Here is a 21342-nt window from a genome sequence, read left to right on the forward strand (position 1 = left end):
AAATCGGGAAATCTTTAATACATATCTTAAAAATCAAGGGTTATTATAAAAATCCTAAAATCATTTGGAATAAAAAATGGTTTAGAAATTGGAGAAATCTTTGATGAAATAATTCGGGCTTCGACAAAAATAATCGGAAAATCTTCAATGGATTATTTTTGAAATTATAAAATCACCACAAATCGAAAGAATTGTTTAGAAATTGAAGGAAATCTTTGGCAATCACAAATCTGCTGTTCAATTTTTACTTAAAGCAACTGTCGGCTCTATCATTGCCACCTGTATTATGAAAAGGCCCCTGTTATTAGAGATGGCCATGAATCTATCCGAATCTTCGAAAAAAATGACTTTCGTGCAGAGCGTGGAGCCATCTATTAATGGGAACGGAAGCTAAAGTTCAAAATAGCGAAACAATAACGTCGTCAGAGAACCATTATAAAGTATTATATTTAGACCACTTTTACTCTACTTAGTGAACTTTAAACTAAATTATATATCCCGTATAAAATATATTCTAAACAATTACTATAATTGAAGTTATTGACAAATTTACAAACGAGCAATCAACGCGAAGCGTACTTTTATGCCCCGCCTTTTGGGTCAAAATGTAGCTTCAGCATCTTGTTTTGATTTCGACGCTAGCGACATCTGTTGAAAAAAGAGCTAATTCGCCTAGAGCCGACACTTGCTTTAAAGCAAGTGTCGGCTCGACGCATAATAACTCTTTTTTAATAGATGTCGCTAGCGTCGAAATCAAAAAGGCGGTACTTATAGGTACACCTCGAGCTGATTGGATCTTTTTAACTTTGGTCAATAACATAAATTACAGCAATTATAAACAATATTTTTACTCGGGATATATAATTTAGGTTAAAGTCCACTAAATAGAGTATAAGTTGTCGAACTATAATACTCTGTAATGGCTCTCTGACGACTTTATCTTTTGGTTATTTATAATTTTAGCTTCCTTTGCCATAAATAGATGGCACCACGCTCTCCAGTTATGACGCGTTTTTCGAAGAAACGGATAGATTCATGGTCATCTTTAATAACCGGGGCCTTTTCATAATTCAGGTGGCAATGATAGAGCCGTCACTAGCTTTAAGCAAAAGCGACATAAGACCGAAAGTGTGTCAGAAAGGGAAATCGTTCAGTGGGAGCTTGTTGCACTGAGGGGAATCAAAATTTGAAATTTTCTCCACTCCAGCGCCGCCAATTAAATCTAAGAGAGAAAATCACGCTAGACCATTAACTAATTATAACGTTGCTAGTACTACTCCAACTAATAGGTTATGTAGTCTATAGTGAGACTAGCTCTCGATAGATGGTTTAGCAGGCGCGTAAGCAGAATAGACACACTTTAGGGTCTTATGTCGCTTTTGCTTTAAGTGGGCTGATCCTTCGATGTAATTAAGTATTCTCTCCTCACATCCTACCTTAGAGTGATGACCGCAATTTTATCTACATTTTATTAAAGGGGTTCAAGATATCACCATAGTCTCGCAAGATTATGGACAAAGACTTACTTCCATTGGAAGTGTTCATATTGAGCGTCTCTTCAATAACTTTATCCAAGCATTTGTGAATATAGACGTATTGGTCCTTGAAAGAAAAATCACGTATCATACACAAATCCTTTTGATATACTGGTATTTGCGTGACTCACTTCTGTTTGGACCATGGACACCCGATTGTCCCTGAGATCGAGAACTGTTCCCAATACGTCGATTTCTCTTCGCCCTTCTTCAATTTCGTACATCAGTCTGTCGACGGTGATAAACGTCCCTGTTCTCCCAACACCCGCACTGGTTCAAAATATTATTCAAACTGACTTATTTCCTGTTTTTGAAACTTCCTTACGGAATACTTAAAGGCCTAGGTTTTCTTCTGCCTGTCACCCTTTAAGTTAAACTTTCCTTCCAAACAAATACCCTGGTGGTCGGCCAACCGCGGAACACGTTGGCCTACCACCAGGGTATTTGTTTGGAAGGAAAGCAAATTTAAAGGGTGACAGGCAGAAGAAAACCTAGGTCGTTAATTTTATTTATATTAATAAATATTAATATTTATTTTTAATGGATAATGATTAATATTGGTAGTTAATGTTGCCAAAGGGATTAATATTAATATTTAGTGTTTCGGAAGGGATTAATATTAATAGTCTTGGGAAACGATTACTGTTAATACTGTTTTTTAAGGGATTAGTATTTATATTAATCTTAATACTAGCGTTTTGGGAGGGATTAGTATTAATATTAATCTTAATACTAGTGTATTGGGAGGGATAAGTATTAATATTAATATTAATACTAGTGTATTGGGAGGGATAAGTATTAATATTAATATTAATACTAGTGTATTGGGAGGGATAAGTATTAATATTAATATTAATATTAATACTAGTGTATTGGGAGGGATAAGTATTAATATTAATCTTAATACAAGTGTTTTGGGAGGGATAAGTATTAATCTTAATACTAGTGTTTCGGGTGGGATTAATCTTAATAGTGTTTCTGAAGAGAATAATATTAATCTTCATAGTGTTTCTGAAGAGATTAATACGAATCTTCATAGTGTTTCTGAAGAGATTAATACTAATCCTCATAGTGTTTCTGGAGATATTAATACTAATCTTCATAGTGTTTCTGAAGAGATTAATACTAATCTTCATAGTGTTTCTGAAGATATTAATACTAATCTTCATAGTGTTTCTGAAGAGCTTAATACTAATCTTCATAGTGTTTCTGAAGATATTAATACTAATCTTGATAGTGTTTCTGAAGATATTAATACTAATCTTCATAGTGTTTCTGAAGAGATTAATACTAATCTTCATAGTTTTTCTGAAGAGATTAATACTAATCTTCATAGTGTTTCTGAAGAGATTAATAGTAATGGGAACTGGTGGGAACCATCCAAATGAACTTTTTTTTAAAAAAGTGAGTAAAGAACGTATACCTGCAATGTACCAGCACTGAAGTTTGGTTATTGGTCCTGACGGTATGATCTCGAACTGCTCGCACGAAGTTGATCAGGTCGTCGGGGGTTTCTGGACTGCCCATGTCCGGCCAGAGGGTGTAGTGCAGTTGCATCACCTTCATTTTTTTGTCACCCTTTAAATTAGAAATCGATTATTTTATTATCTTATTAACTACTGCCCCCAAATCATAAGCAAAAACAGCAGTCTTCAAATTGAATCTCCCACCAGCGCTCCTACCGAGAAATTCGCGAAACGATTCCACCCAAATACAAATGTGGTGTGTAAACACTTTAGATATCGAGTTTATGATAACGTTGTTCGTTTATATTGCTCACGTGTTTAATATATGAGTGGAAATCTTTCCAATATCATGCACCATGGCGCTATAAGCTGCGCTCCTCTAGAAGAACCAAGGAAAAAATCTAGATTCTGGTCGTGTAGTTTAATGGTCTAAGGTTTGTTGATAGGCAAAATTTTCTATGCACCTAGTTATAACACACGCTCTAAAAATGTATATACCCCCGTACCGAAAGTCGCGAAGGAACCAGAGCCATTCCCGGTTCGGTTCCGGTTCCAATACTTTTCGAAAGACTTGGTATCACACGCGTTATTGTGTTCCATACTTAATCGGAGGGAAAAACCGTTTAATGTAGAAATTACCAATTTAATTTTGTCTAAACTATTGGTTTTTATTTCGCTGAGTGTTCTACGCTACTTCCAAATAAGTGGGAAAGGAGAAATAAGCAAAAATTTCTGCGCGAGTTAGTTTAACATTTAGTTTGATATAGTTTACATTTTGATCTCCAATTGTTAATTCGGGCGTAATGTAGACCTATATGAGATATGAAATTTCCCAAAACGAGACGTTGCACTACGCATTCCATTTGCCATGGCAACCGAAAATAATATTTTTTTAATTTAAAAATCCAGTATGGCTGAAACCGGTTGTAAATGGTGGCTTAAACTGGTTAAAGCTAATTAATAAAAAATGCTCAAATTGCTTATGTTTAACCCTCATTACTTCGAAAATGCTCAAATTGCCCGATTTCTAAATTAAGTTTTTGCGAGTGACAGTACCTTTACATTTTACACTCTTTTACGCGCGTCTTTCCCCCATCGATTTGCTCCACAGGCAGCTGCCATAGACGTACTGCACGTAGCTCTACCGTGGAAAGTTCTTTAACCCAAAACCCGTTCTCTCGCGTGTAGCACGGTAATGGCGACTCCCATGAAATACGCGCGTAAAAGAATCTATAGCAGACTTATTTACTTGTTTTTATACCCTAACATGGCAGCGTATTTTCACGCGCAAAATGAATTTTAAGATACCCTAATTGCTTATATCTATAGTTTTCATTACTTACGAGAAAAAGTGAAGGTTAAGTTTTAGATTTTTCAAATATTTCTAATTCATTTCTCAATTTTTTTTAATAAAAAAAATGGTTTTTAACCATGGATTTTTTAGGTGGTTAAAACTGGTTTAAACCAGTCTGGCTGGTTCTTGCCAACAATGGCTTATAATATATTTAAACGCGTAATTACCAGTTTAATAAAGAACTGCCTGATCGTGTACAGCCGGAGTATCGATTCTTGCATGAGTTTGATTTTCAGTTCTCCATACATATGACTTTTTCTGTCGCTCGGCCAGTACTCGTGGCACTTCGTCTGAAAATCCAAAGTGAAACATTTGTATTTTGCTCAATTTTTTTGTAACCCATAACGTTCCTAATTATATAAATGTATTTATTTCAACTGTGGAAAGACAGTCAGATTTAGGGAACCAATGAGATATTTTTGAGGGAGTCTACTACTCGCGCGTGACGTGGTTGGGAGCAACCCAAATATCCACATGCTCATTCTTGCTAAGTAGAAAAATCAGGGTTCATACAATATTTCAAAAACCATTTTCCCTGATAATTCCAGATTTCTTCCAGAGTAGTTTTGAATATTTTCCAGGTGTACTTTTTAAACCAATACGGGTCTCTAAAATGTTAAAAGCATTACTGTTACACTTTCTAATATAATATAGTCAAGATTGAATGAATTCAATACTAAGTAATAATTTCAGTAATACTAAAACAAATTGCACATAATTTGGAGTTATCATAATTATTTTCGCTGATTTTCCTGATTTTTCAGGAAAATTTTTATTTTCCCTGATATTTCCCTGACTTTTTTGCTTTAAATAAATTTAACTGATATTTCCAGGTTTTCACTGAGTTCCATTGTTTGTATGAACCCTGAAAAATACATTCTTGATTCCACAGTATTATGACAAATATTTCTTTTTAAACTCAGTCAAAGGTTAAGAAAGGCCAAATATCTAGAACTTTAGGCGCAAACATCGTAGCATGAATTTCGAATTAGGCCTGTTTATAAGTTTGAATTTTGGGAAAATACCGTCTATTACGTTATAATTCTAAGTGTTAATTAATCAAATTAACATAGATAAGATTTAAAAATAGTTGTAATAGTTTATTATAAGTACTACAAGTGAGGCATACTTAAAAAAATGTTTGGCGAGTCCAGGGTAATTATAGAACGGGTAATGCCGAGATTACCACGTTGACTTACATAACAGTGCGATATGAGGATTGTTTCGGAGCATAATACTAAAAATAACCTATAATGAAGCTTCAAAATAATAATCTTCTTTAAATATTTATTGATCACTTTGAAATTTACGTGATCGACATTTCTGAAATGGATAGATATAACACGCGTCGAACCTTACGAAGTCCAAGAGAAAATAGGTGAAATTCGATGTTCCCGCCACCGATTTACCAGAAATTATTGTTAGTATCTTTCCGCCAAATGTAGGGATGCACCGATATATCGTGGAAGTAGGCTGTAACAAGCGCAAAACCAAGCAGCAGGGACTTTAAATACTATTTAAGTTTACTTTTTTACGCTGGTTACCTCGATTTGTTTACAAAGTCCTTTTTCACATATCACACGAACCCAAACCTTAATGTTCGCGTTTCCCTGCTGCTTGGTTTTGCGCTTGTTGCAGCCTATTTCCAGGGGCTAGTAGGCCACACTTTGAAGCTCTCTGGCACTCTTTTAACTCATCGTAGGAAAATGGGACAAAAACAGGCATACTTCTCAACTCAGCCCCTACAACTCCTTCAAATAAAAAATGCGTGTTGGTTCAACAAAAATTGTACCAACGTTTGCTGTTCAACATAATTAATTCATTGCGAATTAGTTGGACATGTTTGGTGTCTAAACTAATTAGTCTTTAAAAGTTTTACAGTCGGAACGGTCCCTAAGCGTCTAGATATTACTGAATTTATTACAGATTTATTAACTAGTACGTCATAGTTTCTGTCTGCAACGTCGTCTGCTACAAATACCGGTATATATTGGTACAAAGTATATACTTCAATCTAAATAAATTGTTGAGATCTATCTTTTTCAAAAATTACTTAATATCGCATAATATAAATAAAATTAAAAAATACTGACTTTTCCTTTTTCAACGCATTGCGTCACCATCACAATAGTTTTAATATCATTTTCCCAAATTAACCTCCAGAAGTCATCGACTGTGTCCGGCAAAGGACCTTGAGTGGCTATGTATTCTTTGGAATGATGGGTGCCCTTGTAATCAAAACCAACACAAAAGTCAAACTCTGGAATTTATTAGTCTAAATATAATAATAAATCAGCTAGGCTAATACCCAAGGCACAAGTTCTAAATGCGTAGGAGGGTAGTGTCGAGTCCTAAATGCGTAGGATGATGGTGGCAAGCCCTTCATGCCACGCGAGCCAACACCTTACTATTATTGTTAACCTCAACTAGTTTTTATGGAAAGGAGAAACCGGAAAACTCGTGGGACATCCCATTAACTTTTTTTCCGAGTTTTCTCCCAGTGCCCCAATTTGAGATCGAACCCGGCTCCTCTTTCTGTAAAGCGAAAGTGCTAATCACTTCGCCACCACACTCATGAAGACATCAAGTACTTAATCCTCAAAATTACATAAAATATTTATAACAACCAATTTTGTCACTCGATCATGTTCGATCATCCAGTTCTCATTTTATAAGTACTTTTATGGAGTATATAACTATTTTCGTAGATTATTTAAATCATTATGAATAAAAACTATTTATAACAAATGACGTAACGCAGTAAACAGAGGAGGTGGGTTTTAAATTAACAATTTTTTTAAATTATAGTCGCAATTTAGTACCTATTAGTTCAGGGTTCGTACGAAAATTTCTGATCTAAAATCCCTGACTTTTCCAGGTTATCCCTGATCAATTTTTGCCAATATTCCTTACCTTTTTGGTTACATTTTTTGACATTTTTTTATTATTTCAGGTCGAAAATTCTTTGGTAATGTGTGGTTTAGTTGACTAACTAAAATCCATGACTTATCCCTGACTTTCTACGAAATTATTTAAATTCCTGACTTATCCAGGTTTTCTGTACGAACCCTGTAGTTTAGTACTTCCGTTTATAATAGTATGATTAGTAAAACCATAAATAAATATGCTTTATTTTTAAGGCAATTTAATAATTTTAAGGTATATGATGTTTATCGACTAAAAACCGCTGTTTTCAAAAATTGGTAATCGCTGAGTATGGACGTCATTCTGCCGTAGTATTTTGTTTCAGTCATCGGTGTTTTTGAAAATGGCGGGAAATTTTCTTTCTGGGCAGAAAAGCTTTTATATTTAATTGTAAATGAAATTGCTAACGATGAAATTGTTGAAGAAAATGGTGTTGAAATAGTTAGTAGTGGTCAAAATGAAACAAGGCACAATTATTGATACAATGTTAGTAAATAACACTAAGCCTCGGTCCAGCTTCTACTAACTCGTCCGCCATTTACTTTGTGTCTATGCATTTTAAATATGCCTATTCTAACTAAAAAAGCGACTCTTCGAACCGATGACCACCTTGGCTCATCGATGAGCATCGTGACGTTCAAACCGAAAACGTGAACAAAACTGGAAACGCGAAAAACGCTCTACTGATCGTATCCTATAATTGAGGTGGGTTTGAGCCTTTCTTACGTCGTTGTTATTAATCGTAACGAGGGAGAGGGAGAGTGTTGCATTTTTGCGTGACGTATCCTATAATTGAGGTGGGTTTGAGCCTTTCTTACGTCGTTGTTATTAATCGTAACGAGGGAGAGGGAGGGTGTTGCATTTTTGCGTGACGTATCCTATAATTGAGGTGGGTTTGAGCCTTTCTTACTTCGTTGTTATTAATCGTAACGAGGGAGAGGGAGGGTGTTGCATTTTTGCGTGACGTATCCTATAATTGAGGTGGGTTTGAGCCTTTCTTACGTCGTTGTTATTAATCGTAACGAGGGAGAGGGAGGGTGTTGCATTTTTGCGTGACGTATCCTATAATTGAGGTGGGTTTGAGCCTTTCTTACGTCGTTGTTATTAATCGTAACGAGGGAGAGGGAGGGTGTTGCATTTTTGCGTGACGTATCCTATAATTGAGGTGGGTTTGAGCCTTTCTTACGTCGTTGTTATTAATCGTAACGAGGGAGAGGGAGGGTGTTGCATTTTTGCGTGACGTATCCTATAATTGAGGTGGGTTTGAGCCTTTCTTACGTCGTTGTTATTAATCGTAACGAGGGAGAGGGAGGGTGTTGCATTTTTGCGTGACGTATCCTATAATTGAGGTGGGTTTGAGCCTTTCTTACGTCGTTGTTATTAATCGTAACGAGGGAGAGGGAGGGTGTTGCATTTTTGCGTGACGTATCCTATAATTAAGGTGGGTTTGAGCCTTTCTTACGTCGTTGTTATTAATCGTAACGAGGGAGAGGGAGGGTGTTGCATTTTTGCGTGACGTATCCTATAATTAAGGTGGGTTTGAGCCTTTCTTACGTCGTTGTTATTAATCGTAACGAGGGAGAGGGAGGGTGTTGCATTTTTGCGTGACGTATCCTATAATTGAGGTGGGTTTGAGCCTTTCTTACGTCGTTGTTATTAATCGTAACGAGGGAGAGGGAGGGTGTTGCATTTTTGCGTGACGTATCCTATAATTGAGGTGGGTTTGAGCCTTTCTTACGTCGTTGTTATTAATCGTAACGAGGGAGAGGGAGGGTGTTGCATTTTTGCGTGACGTATCCTATAATTAAGGTGGGTTTGAGCCTTTCTTACGTCGTTGTTATTAATCGTAACGAGGGAGAGGGAGGGTGTTGCATTTTTGCGTGACGTATCCTATAATTAAGGTGGGTTTGAGCCTTTCTTACGTCGTTGTTATTAATCGTAACGAGGGAGAGGGAGGGTGTTGCATTTTTGCGTGACGTATCCTATAATTAAGGTGGGTTTGAGCCTTTCTTACGTCGTTGTTATTAATCGTAACGAGGGAGAGGGAGGGTGTTGCATTTTTGCGTGACGTATCCTATAATTGAGGTGGGTTTGAGCCTTTCTTACGTCGTTGTTATTAATCGTAACGAGGGAGAGGGAGGGTGTTGCATTTTTGCGTGACGTATCCTATAATTGAGGTGGGTTTGAGCCTTTCTTACGTCGTTGTTATTAATCGTAACGAGGGAGAGGGAGGGTGTTGCATTTTTGCGTGACGTATCCTATAATTGAGGTGGGTTTGAGCCTTTCTTACGTCGTTGTTATTAATCGTAACGAGGGAGAGGGAGGGTGTTGCATTTTTGCGTGACGTATCCTATAATTAAGGTGGGTTTGAGCCTTTCTTACGTCGTTGTTATTAATCGTAACGAGGGAGAGGGAGGGTGTTGCATTTTTGCGTGACGTATCCTATAATTAAGGTGGGTTTGAGCCTTTCTTACGTCGTTGTTATTAATCGTAACGAGGGAGAGGGAGGGTGTTGCATTTTTGCGTGACGTATCCTATAATTGAGGTGGGTTTGAGCCTTTCTTACGTCGTTGTTATTAATCGTAACGAGGGAGAGGGAGGGTGTTGCATTTTTGCGTGACGTATCCTATAATTGAGGTGGGTTTGAGCCTTTCTTACGTCGTTGTTATTAATCGTAACGAGGGAGAGGGAGGGTGTTGCATTTTTGCGTGACGTATCCTATAATTAAGGTGGGTTTGAGCCTTTCTTACGTCGTTGTTATTAATCGTAACGAGGGAGAGGGAGGGTGTTGCATTTTTGCGTGACGTATCCTATAATTAAGGTGGGTTTGAGCCTTTCTTACGTCGTTGTTATTAATCGTAACGAGGGAGAGGGAGGGTGTTGCATTTTTGCGTGACGTATCCTATAATTGAGGTGGGTTTGAGCCTTTCTTACTTCGTTCTTATTAATCGTAACGAGGGAGAGGGATGGTGTTGCATTTTTGCGTGACGTAATTTGTGAACAGTCCCTTAAATATGTGGTTTATTTTTATTCGAAATTTCACTAGGACTCCACTTGGATTGACACCATCCGTAAAGCAACCAATGGTCTGATAAGGCGCATTTGGTGAAGAGTCCGCAGCCCGCCATCTTTAAAAACTACATCGGCTTTGTCTCTTTGGACTTGAATCCTACCGAAGGTGTAATTTATTCTCAAATCAGTTGGTGCCTCGACTTGAACGTTATTTATCTTCAAAGGTGAAAAATTACACCGTGTCCAACCTCAGAAGAGTTAGACAAATCATATATGATTTCCACAAGTTAATGGGTGTATTACAAGTCTGCTGAATTTTACTGGCCTTTTTTTGAAATTTACTTTCTATGTTATGTTATTATTTACAATTTTTTTAATTTACCGGAATAAAGCTAGCGTTGATGTAATCCGAGTCCTCATCCTCGAGTGGCGTCAGTTTGACTCTTGAATGGTCATCTGCGGATACAAATACTTTAAGAGGTTTCCTGCCCATGATGGCAAATAACACCGCCTTTAAGAGGTAGCGCTCAAAAAGTACAGTGTGACTGAACCTATAACGATAGAGCAGCCCTTTCTAAGAAATATAACTCGGAACCGCCCCTTATAGGAAATATAACCCGGAACCACCTCATATAGGAAATGTAACCCGGAACCACCTCATATAGGAAATATAACCCGGAACCGCCCCATATAGGAAATATAACCCGGAACCGCCCCATATAGGAAATGTAACCCGGAACCGCCCCATATAGGAAATGTAACCCGAAACCACCCCCTTTTAAGAAATAAAACCCGGAACCACCCCTGTTGGGAAATATAACCCGGAACCACCCCCTTATAGAAAATATAACCCGGAACCACCCCCTTATAGAAAATATAACCCGGAACCACCCCCTTTTAAGAAATAAAACCTGGAACCACCCCCTTATAGAAAATATAACCCGGAACCACCCCCTTTTAAGAAATAAAACCTGGAACCACCCCCTTATAGAAAATATAACCCGGAACCACCCCCTTATAGAAAATATAACCCGGAACCACCCCTTATAGAAAATATAACCCGGAACCACACCTTTTGGGAAATATAACCCGGAACCACCCCTTTTGGGAAATAAAATCCCCCTTTTTATGCCCTATATTTCGCAACCGCCCCTATTAGACAATATCACCGGGAGCCCCCTCTTTCTCAAAATATAACCGGGAGCCCCCTCTTTCTCAAAATATAACCCGGAAGCGCTATCGAGCCTCTTAGCAAGCTCTAAATACGTACATGGAATGATGTTGGTAAAGCGATTCTTTGGTTTGTTCGTAGGCAAGTCTCCGTATTCTTTCGGGTAGGTAGGACTTATTTCCCTTATTTTCTAAAAAAATTAAAAGATAAATTAAGAAGTGTGCCCCAAGCACATTAATGGAAAAAGCACGATAAAAACTTCAATGCCAAATTTAAAAACAGGAAAACTATAACGATGCCTATTTCGAGTTTGTGGACTTTGTTGAGCGGCAAAACAATGTATGTATGGTGAAATAATGATATTGCATAGAAAGTTTAAATATTCCATTTATATTATTCTTATGTGCAGTGGTGGATTACTTTTTCACTCGGAGATCTATTTGGTCCGAGTATCGCGTCTTTTTGTTTGCTCGTAGACCTATCGGTACGAGCTATTAGTAAGTTTTTAAATTTCTTCAAATTTGTTTAGGGTTTAGCTTTATTATCCCTTTTCATAATGGATTAATCTACTTATTCGCTAATTTTATCATCCTTGACCCGAGATGTTTATTATCTGGTGTTATGTAGACCTATATGATACATTAAATTTCCCAAAAGGAGACTTTGCACTACCCATTCGATTTTCCATGGCAACTTAATATATTTTTGACCACAAGTGAAACTATTTGAACCGCTAGTTGTAGATTAGAGCGACGATGGACTTCGCACTGGAGGTTAGAAACTTGGGTGGAGTTTCAGGGGATCGCCCATAGCTTTGCACAGGGGCCTCCAATTAGTTAAAGACGGCCCTGAATCCAGGTCTCTGTACGCCTTTGAATCTTTCTAAAGAAAATCTTACGCAGTTAATTCTGGTGGGCTTCTATTCGCTCTCTGCAATAACTAGTTACAACTCAATTGCAACCTTCGAAAGGAAAACCTTTCTCAAGGGTAAAAACGCTGCGATGTAGAATGTTGACAGATAAAATCCTCGTAAAGGCAGGCTTTCACTAGAGAGTAAGCGCCATTACAGTGAGGGTCGGCGCAAAAAAGAAATAGCATTAGCTAGGAGCAACAATTAAACACAAGGAGAACGCAGCTAGCCATTAAACACGCTAACGCAGTGTTGTGCACAAATTGCATTGTACGAACCTTTACGCTGAACGTTTTACGGAAAGGGGGAAGACCATTTCCGAATTTACCCCTTCCAACGGCAGCGTCTAGCCAATGAAAACTGTACGCAAGAAAATGCACGACTTCTGACGGGTTGCGTTCTCTTTGCGTGGGTTGCTGCTGTGTTTTTGGTAAATTTTGGGTGTCGTTTACGATCTAGTACACTGATAATCCAGAACATTCGTACAAACAGAAAAACCGATATATTTGCCAAATTTATACTAGAATTTTAGCTATTCTAAGATTACGATTAGGTAAGGCATCGTACCTCAAATTCACTGGAATAGCCGAAAGCAGTGTCCGCAATTTGTGTCGCAAAATCTTCGTGGAAATCTGACAACTTGACTTTTCTGAAGGAAGAAATGAAATCAACGCGTCATTTTACGGCTTTAGTGGGCATTATGAATTACCTGGATTTTTCTATCATTGGCACTTCAATGATTGGTTCTTTCTTCTTGAAACTTCTAAAATTAAAGATACAAAGATTTATAGGGGTGATTTAGGTAAACGAAATGCACTAGTGTTGTTAATTTTCCGGAAAAATAAAAATTTTAAACATAAATTACCTTTTAAGGGTTTTTAATGTTATTAACTTTTTATAGATATAAAATGTCTAATATCAGTAAACATACTACAAAACATTAATAGCGTTACATTGTTAATCAGTTTAAACTAGTCTAGAGGTTTAGTTTTACTTTCAGATTCGAAAAAATGAGGCGAAAATACCGCTTTATTTCAATTTGCAAACAATATATTAGACTAATCATGGAATGAAAACTTTTTTTATTTTTTTTCGGAAAAATACGGAACATTTTCCGGAAAAAAGGCCTTGGTCATTTTCCGGAAGTTACTATGACGTTGGTCAATCGCCGTCATTCCAAAGTGGGTTTAATGGGCGACGTTTTGAAACTCGGCTAATTTCCATTGCAAAGGCTTAGCGCCCAATTTATTTCGTAAATTTTAATACGTATTCTTTAAAAAAAATTAAAACAGGTCCCACTAACCAATTTTATTTCTGTTAGCTAAATCTTGAAGAGCTTGGTGCGTAGATTACGAATATATAATTTACTTATATTTAATTTTAAAATTAATTTAGAAGTAATTGGGTAATACACCAGAGTAGTTCTTGTCTAACATTTCATTTTTTTTAGATTGTTAGATATATATACGCCGAAAGCAAGATAATATTCAAGTTTTACAACAGGACATGTTTTGGTAATTACAAGATAAGATATGGCAATACACGAGAAAAGGGTTAAGTTCACAAAAAAGTTCCCTTCTTTCAAGAAAGTCTTGTAAGAAAGAATCTTAAAACAAGAACATTCCAAAACTAGGTTAATTTGGTCAAACATACTCTTTTATAATATGAAACGCTAAGCCTGGGATATTTTTAAACAATTTCCATTTATTTAATTTTAATATACAATTCAGTAGTTTATTAGCCAGTAGGTGGTTTTTTTTCGCCTGCCCCACGACAAAAAGTGTAAACTTTTTACCCTAAAACGTTTTATTCGCCTGTTCTCGGGGTAAGATTTACCCTGTCCCGAATTTTGTTCGCTTGTTCCAGAGCTCAAACATTACACTTTTTACTCCTCCTCGAAAGGAGGTGTAGAGGGAGTAATCTAGCTTATATAGAAAATTCGTCTGCTTAAATTTCGTTTCACGAAAACATAACGGGTTTTGAACATCTTCACATGTGGCAAGCTTTTAATAACGAATATCCAATTGTTAAATGCTATTTAATGACTTTAAAAGTTGCTTGATGACTTAGACCTCAGGTGGTGTCTTGGGTATTAGCCTAGCTGATTATTATTATTATTAAGTAAATAAGAAAAATGAGTCCTAGGTCGCCATCTTAAAAACAAAACAAATATATAACCTTTAACCTCTAAATACTCCCTTCTTACTCCAACTAGTTTTTTCGTCAAGATAGAATTGGAGTAATATGACGTCATAGGGCTACACTTTTGAACCTGCTCTAAAAACCCAGAACAGGCGAAAAAAACCACCTAGTGTTGGGACTCCACACCTCGATTACAGCGATTATTATTACGTTTGAATCGCTATGACGTTCCATTAGAATATCTGCCGGTTAAATATCTAGTTATCGCTAATGCCTTGTCTCGTGCACAACTACCAAATGCGACCTTCAGTGACGTAGATGAAGGAAAATGACCTTCGTCAGTGTTTGTCTCTTACCATGGATTAAAAAAACCAAGGATGTTCAGCAGAGCTAAAAACATTAAAAATACCTGTCCCGAACGCTATATCGCGGGCGAAATCGTCAAAACGGATATAATATTGTTATTGACGCGTCACACGTGACCTAGGCTAGAGCGGAGGAGCAGACGAAAGTTGAACAACGGTTACCACCGAGGGGTCGGACACTAGGCGCTTAAATAAAACATCTTCCCAGAAATTGCCAAGAAGTAATATTTCCGACAGCCAGGACTCATAAGTTATTATTTATATAGTGCTTGGTGAATAGAAAGCTGGAAACTTTCTCGAACGTAACATCAGTTTTTTGCTAAGCCTTAACATGCCAAAAAAGTTACCTGGTTAAAAGGAAACACTTGTTGCATACCGTACCGCAAAAGTATTATGTTTAGTTCTAAAGGAATGAGTTTTCATCTTTTTCCAAAAGATAATTTTATACGAAATGAATTAACTCTGCCTCCATGAGAAGCTTTAAAATTGCCTGGTATTATAAAAATATTGCATATAATTTTAATTATTTATACCATAAGAGGATGATAATAATAATAATATTATCTTCTTATACTTAGTTTTAAAAACATTATATATGTTACCTTAAAATATATTATCGAAAATAAACATTAGTATGTTCCTTATACACGTGAGCCGACGCGTTTCTTATCTGACGCAAAGTTCTCATGAGGGCAAAAACGCGTCTCGAATTGGCTTAAATATGACTTTGTGGCTAGCCATAATAACCTTTTAACCGACCGACCGGAAATAGCTCCTTCCCAGAAGAATTTGGAGAGGGGAGTAGAAACCGAGTATCTTTTATTGAAGCGTCCCTTGCCATTTATTTGTACGGGATTTCGGGATTTCGTAGAGATTTTGGCGATTTTATCATTATTTTTTAAGTGATTGTGGGATTTCAATGTTAATTTACCATAGAAAGAGTTAAAATATTTTGCAATTTTAGACAAAGTGTACGGGATTTTGGTAAATGTCCGACCCCTCGGTTACCACGTAGATGATTAAAATTGATTATGTTTTCGAATTATGAAACATTAGGTTTGTCTTCATCAAACGATGCCAAAGAAATTTCCTATTCAGATTTATCATCGGATAAGCATTTCAATTACGAAATTTGCATTCAATTTAGAAATTACATTAAGCCTTTGCTGAGTTGGCTCGCCCATGGACTAATTAACAACAGGGACGGTCCAGATCTACAACATTTCCCTATAAAGACCCCAAAAAAAAGTATTAACGCGTTCAGCAGCGTTGCCAGGCAAATATTTTTTATCCTGCTGATTCTAACGTCATAAACTGGAAACTGATTTTTGAAATTTCGCCATCTGTCGGAAAACATTTTTAACGGTTTTAGCGGTTGCGATTTGTATTTTCAGATTGTTGTTTACAAAGGAAGCCCCAAACCTGCATTTCCTGTTATGCCCGCGAGTACCGCTAGAGTGTGTCGATGCTTGTTCTTTTTATTTTTTCCGTGGCGGACCGTCCCTGTTGTTAATTAGTCCATGGCTCGCCTGTAGTTATAAAATGAAAACCGTTCAATTTCAGCCACGCTACGACGTGACTGCGTATATTTGGTGCCGTGAATAAACGAAAGGTGGCGCCGTATTTAGAATTACTTTTCCGTTCACCGCAGTAAAAAAGGGTGGGGGGGAGGGGATGACATATACAAGTTCGTGACATCTAGCTACACTTCTTTTAGTAAAGATATCCAGCTCTGCTGGACATCCTTAGTTTTTATAATCCATGGTTCAACGAAGAAATAGCGGAAGTTACTCGAAATGACGAAGAACGGCACGCAGCAATTAAATATGTAAAAAATGGCTGGCCAGAAAATAAACTGGGCCATTGTCAAGGTCATATTGGCACTGCCGAAATGAACTTCATGTGTCAGTTGAAGGAATTCTGTGTAGAGGGCAAAGACTGGTTGTACCTAAAAATTCACGACAAGACGTGATAGAGAAACTACACATGGCGCACAGAGATAATATGTCTATTGGCCACAGATTAATAGTCGAATTGGAGAATTTATCAGCAAATGTCATATTCAGTAGCGGCGCTAAGGTTTTTTCACAGGTGGGCTTATTATTTTGTGGTCCTTAGCGGGAACCTTGGATTGGCCATATTTCGCAAAAGTGGTGGAATCGAAAAAACCCAATATTTTCCAGGAAGCGAGAAGAGCAAGGTCGTATTATTGTTGCGGCTCTCGTCGCGTTTACTGGACCCTTACTGACCTTGTATCCGACCTGGAGGGGTATTTCCCTAAATTCCCTTTCTTTTCTTTCTATAGGCCATTCAACTTTCTCTCAATTTCTGCTCCCTTACTCCCGAATCTGTCTGCTAATGGTCTACTATCTTCTTGAGTAAACGGATATTTTCAAAGATTTTTTCGCAATAAAACAAATTTCTAGAGATAAAGAAAATTCATAAATTCAAATATGTGGCCTCTTAATTATAAATATGTAGCCCCTCTCAGAAATGCCGGGGGGCTAAAGCCCACTTCAGCCCACAGTTAGAGCCGCTACTGGTCGTATTTGTCAAGCACATCAAAAGGGAAATCCGCACGAACCGTTGCTGGACAGAAAATGACCCACACGATCTTGGAAGAAATTAGCATGCGACTTCTTCGAGCTCAAAGAGAAGACTTACCTTCTCATAGTATATTACTTCTCGAAATACGTTGAATTTAAAATGATGGTACGACGGCTCTATCTGTTATCACAGCGATGAAAGCCATCTACGCGAGACATGGTATTCCGAAAGAATTAGTGAGCGACCAAAGTCCACCATTCAACGCAGAAGCGATGGCGAAATTTCATAAAGAATGGAACATTTATCGCAACATGTCTTCGCTCCAATAGTCAGGTCGAACGCACCTTTCAAACACTGAAAGATTTACAGTTGATACTATCAAAGAGCGAAGAAACTCCAAGGAAAACGCGCCAAATGAAGGTGGAAAAGTGGAAACAAGGTGTAATTGTGAAAGTTGGACCGCAACCACGAGCATCTGGTATTCATACGGAAGAAGGGCGGATCTACACCAGAAACTGTTTCTATCTACGTCCGGAAAATACAGTGCCATCAGAACAACCGAGGATGAAATTACTCGCTGAAAATGTGTACAACAGATTACATATTTCAAGAGATTACTTACAAAATTTCAAATTACCAAAAGTTACGCGGGAATACTTATTTCGAGTAATTCAAATAATATTATTAGATATTATGGTATGTTCCCATTTAACCCAATTTTACCTTCTCCCAAAGTTATCAGTTCTCCCAAAAACATGGTGTCCCATTTGTCCCAATTCCATTTCTCCGAACCGGAGTTCATTTAACCCAAAATTATGTATTCCCATTTTTCCCAACGATCAAGTTTCCCAAAAAAATTGATTCCCATTTCTCCCAACGATCAATATTCCCAAAAATATGGTAATTGCGCGGTTTTAGATCTCATCAGTACGAGTCGATATGTCGAAAAAAATACAGCGTAACATTTTGACGGCATTATATTTTTTGACGACATTGTCTAATAAAATAGGAAGGGGCCCATATGTGAATTGACTTGGCGTTAGGTTAGGTTAGGTTAGGTTAGGTTAGGTTTACCATATTCATATGGGCAAAATTTGATGTACTTGCATATTAAAATAAAACTTAGATTCATGTTTATACCAAGTGTAATTTTGGGATAAATGGGAATTGGGATAACTATTTTGGGACAAATGGGATTTGGGATAATTATTTTGGGACAAATGGGATTGCGACGAATAGGATTGGGGGAAATGGGATTGGGAGAAATGGGAATTGGGAGAAATGGGAATTGGGAGAAATTGGAATTGTGAGAACTATTTTGGGCGAAATGGGGGTAAACCGATATTATTATATATAACGCGAGATAACTGATATTACGCGAGATTACTGACATAACGCGAGATTCATTAGGATTACTGATATTACGTTTGATTCATTATGATTACTGGATATTACTGATATTACGAGAGATTACGCGAGATTACTGATATTACGTGACATTACTAGAGGTAACGCGAGATTACCGATATTACGCGAGATTCAAAGAGATTACGTCATCGCAATTCATTATGATTACTGGATATTACTGATATTACGAGAGATTACTAGAGGTAACGCGAGATTACCGATATTACGCGAGATTCAAAGAGATTACGTCATCGCAATTCATTATGATTACTGGATATTACTGATATTACTAGAGATTACGCGAGATTACTGATATTACGTGACATTACTAGAGGTAACGCGAGATTACCGATATTACGCGAGATTCAAAGAGATTACGTCATCGCAATTCATTATGATTACTGGATATTACTGATATTACGAGAGATTACGCGAGATTACTGATATTACGTGACATTACTAGAGGTAACGCGAGATTACCGATATTACGCGAGATTCAAAGCGATTACGTCATCGCAATTCATTATGATTACTGGATATTACGCGAGATTCAAAGAGATTACGTCATCGCAATTCATTATGATTACTGGATATTACTGATATTACGAGAGATTACGCGAGATTACCGATATTACGCGAGATTCAAAGAGATTACGTCATCGCAATTCATTATGATTACTGGATATTACTGTTATTACGAGAGATTACGCGAGATTACTGATATTACGTGACATTACTAGAGGTAACGCGAGATTACTGATATTACGCGAGATTCCAAGAGATTACGTCATCGCAATTCATTATGATTACTGGATATTACTGATATTACGAGAGATTACGCGAGATTACTGATATTACGTGACATTACTAGAGGTAACGCGAGATTACCGATATTACGCGAGATTCAAAGCGATTACGTCATCGCAATTCATTATGATTACTGGATATTACGCGAGATTCAAAGAGATTACGTCATCGCAATTCATAATGATTACTGGATATTACTGATATTACGAGAGATTACGCGAGATTACTGATATTACGTGACATTACTTGAGGTAACGCGAGATTCAGTACTGATATTACGCGAGATTCAAAGAGATTACGTCAGAGATAAGGGAGGCGATCTACCGATAGGGGCACCTGCGGGCGGGGGAAACGGGGGTGAAACGGGCCCCTATAGGGGCCCCCCTTTTGCGGCAATATTCGGCGGGGTCAAAAGGTTAGCTGATTTACGATGTTAGGTCAATAGGTTATCTGCCCCTATGGACACGATGCAAACAGCCGTTAAAAGAGGGTGAAACAGGCCCCAATAGGGCCCCCATTTTGCGTACATTTTCGGCGGGGTCAAAAGGTTAGCTGTTTTACGAGGTTGATTTACGATGTTAGGTCAATAGGTTATCTGCCCCTATGGTGGTGACACGATGTTATGCAAACAGCCGGCCCGTCATAGTTAATAGCTGGAGGCACCCCATTTTAGGTCAAAAGGTTAGCTGATTTACGATGTTATAACCCATAAAACCCAAGGTGCTAACCCATTATAGGTCAATAGGTTATCTGCCCCTATGGCGGTGACACGATGTTATGCAAACAGCCTACCCGTCATAGTTAATGTCGGGCACAATTCGAGTTGGTTTTCGCCGACAAACACTTTCGGGCCCCTAAGCGTACCGTAAAATAGCGGGCGGTCATCGGTAAAAGTGTTTTGGGAAAAAAAGAGAAGAGTGTATACAAATTATAAGGTTTTATTATTGCTCCCAATCGCTAGAAATTGGCTTTTTTTTCCCATTCACTATAAATCGCAGCAGTTTGCCAGAATTAGTTTTATCTCTCCGAAATAATTAATGTACCCAAAATTGGACCGCCAGTTTATTATTCTTTTTAGGGGGATCTCTATGGGCGTTTAACATTACAATAAAGCTAAAAGGTCCAGTTTGGGGTACATTTGGTCCGAAATGGGGTACATAGGGGCGAAAATGGTGACTTTGGTCGTTTTTAGGGTACATTTGGTCCATTTGGGTCCATTTTTGGGTACATCCGAATTGCAATTGGAAAAACGAAGAGCCGTAATTTGTTCCACCCATCCCTAAACTCCTTAAATTTATTGCTATAATTTATTTATCGCTGGCGAACCCTAGAATATAATTAATAAGGACAAGTTATTTAAATTTAATTTAGAACTTTTGTTTACATGATTACGACTAATCCGATATGATATATAATCCGTTTAAATCGTAATTTATCTATATAATTGTAATTAATTCGACATTTTAAAGGGTTGAAACGAACTACCTTCTGCAACTTGTATAAATAATTTAATTAAAAGTTCTAACTCACGTATTTGTAGTGTCTAGCCGCAGTATCGTCTGACATACGAGGGACAGCGACTTCCCACCCCACCACACCCCACAGTCGCATTCGAATCTTCTTTAACTAAGAACTCTCTGCATAATTAATTTTTATAAAGTAAAAAAATAACCTTATTAATAGTTAATTAATAAGATATAT

The 21342-nt window shown here is 37.4% G+C and overlaps 1 protein-coding gene across 4 annotated transcripts in view; it reads right to left on the reverse strand.

Annotated features, from left to right (window-relative positions):
- Positions 1–21342, reverse strand: part of LOC149960193 (receptor-type tyrosine-protein phosphatase eta-like) — a 154354-nt gene that overhangs the window by 1574 nt on the left and 131438 nt on the right. For all 4 annotated transcript variants that reach the window (XM_090166570.1, XM_090166572.1, XM_090166571.1 and 1 more), the window contains 9 exons: positions 13083–13136; positions 12941–13022; positions 11563–11653; positions 10675–10748; positions 6449–6583; positions 4523–4645; positions 2959–3113; positions 1667–1805; positions 1527–1602 (listed from right to left, as the gene is read on the reverse strand). In XM_090166570.1, the coding sequence (XP_090022696.1) occupies positions 1527–1602; positions 1667–1805; positions 2959–3113; positions 4523–4645; positions 6449–6583; positions 10675–10748; positions 11563–11653; positions 12941–13022; positions 13083–13136 (929 nt within the window). The remainder of the gene's footprint in view (positions 1–1526; positions 1603–1666; positions 1806–2958; positions 3114–4522; positions 4646–6448; positions 6584–10674; positions 10749–11562; positions 11654–12940; positions 13023–13082; positions 13137–21342) is intronic.

Source organism: Leiobunum rupestre, chromosome 2 (genome assembly GCF_980474605.1).
Source record: "Leiobunum rupestre chromosome 2, qqLeiRupe1.1.hap1, whole genome shotgun sequence".
Lineage (NCBI taxonomy): Eukaryota > Metazoa > Arthropoda > Arachnida > Opiliones > Sclerosomatidae > Leiobunum > Leiobunum rupestre.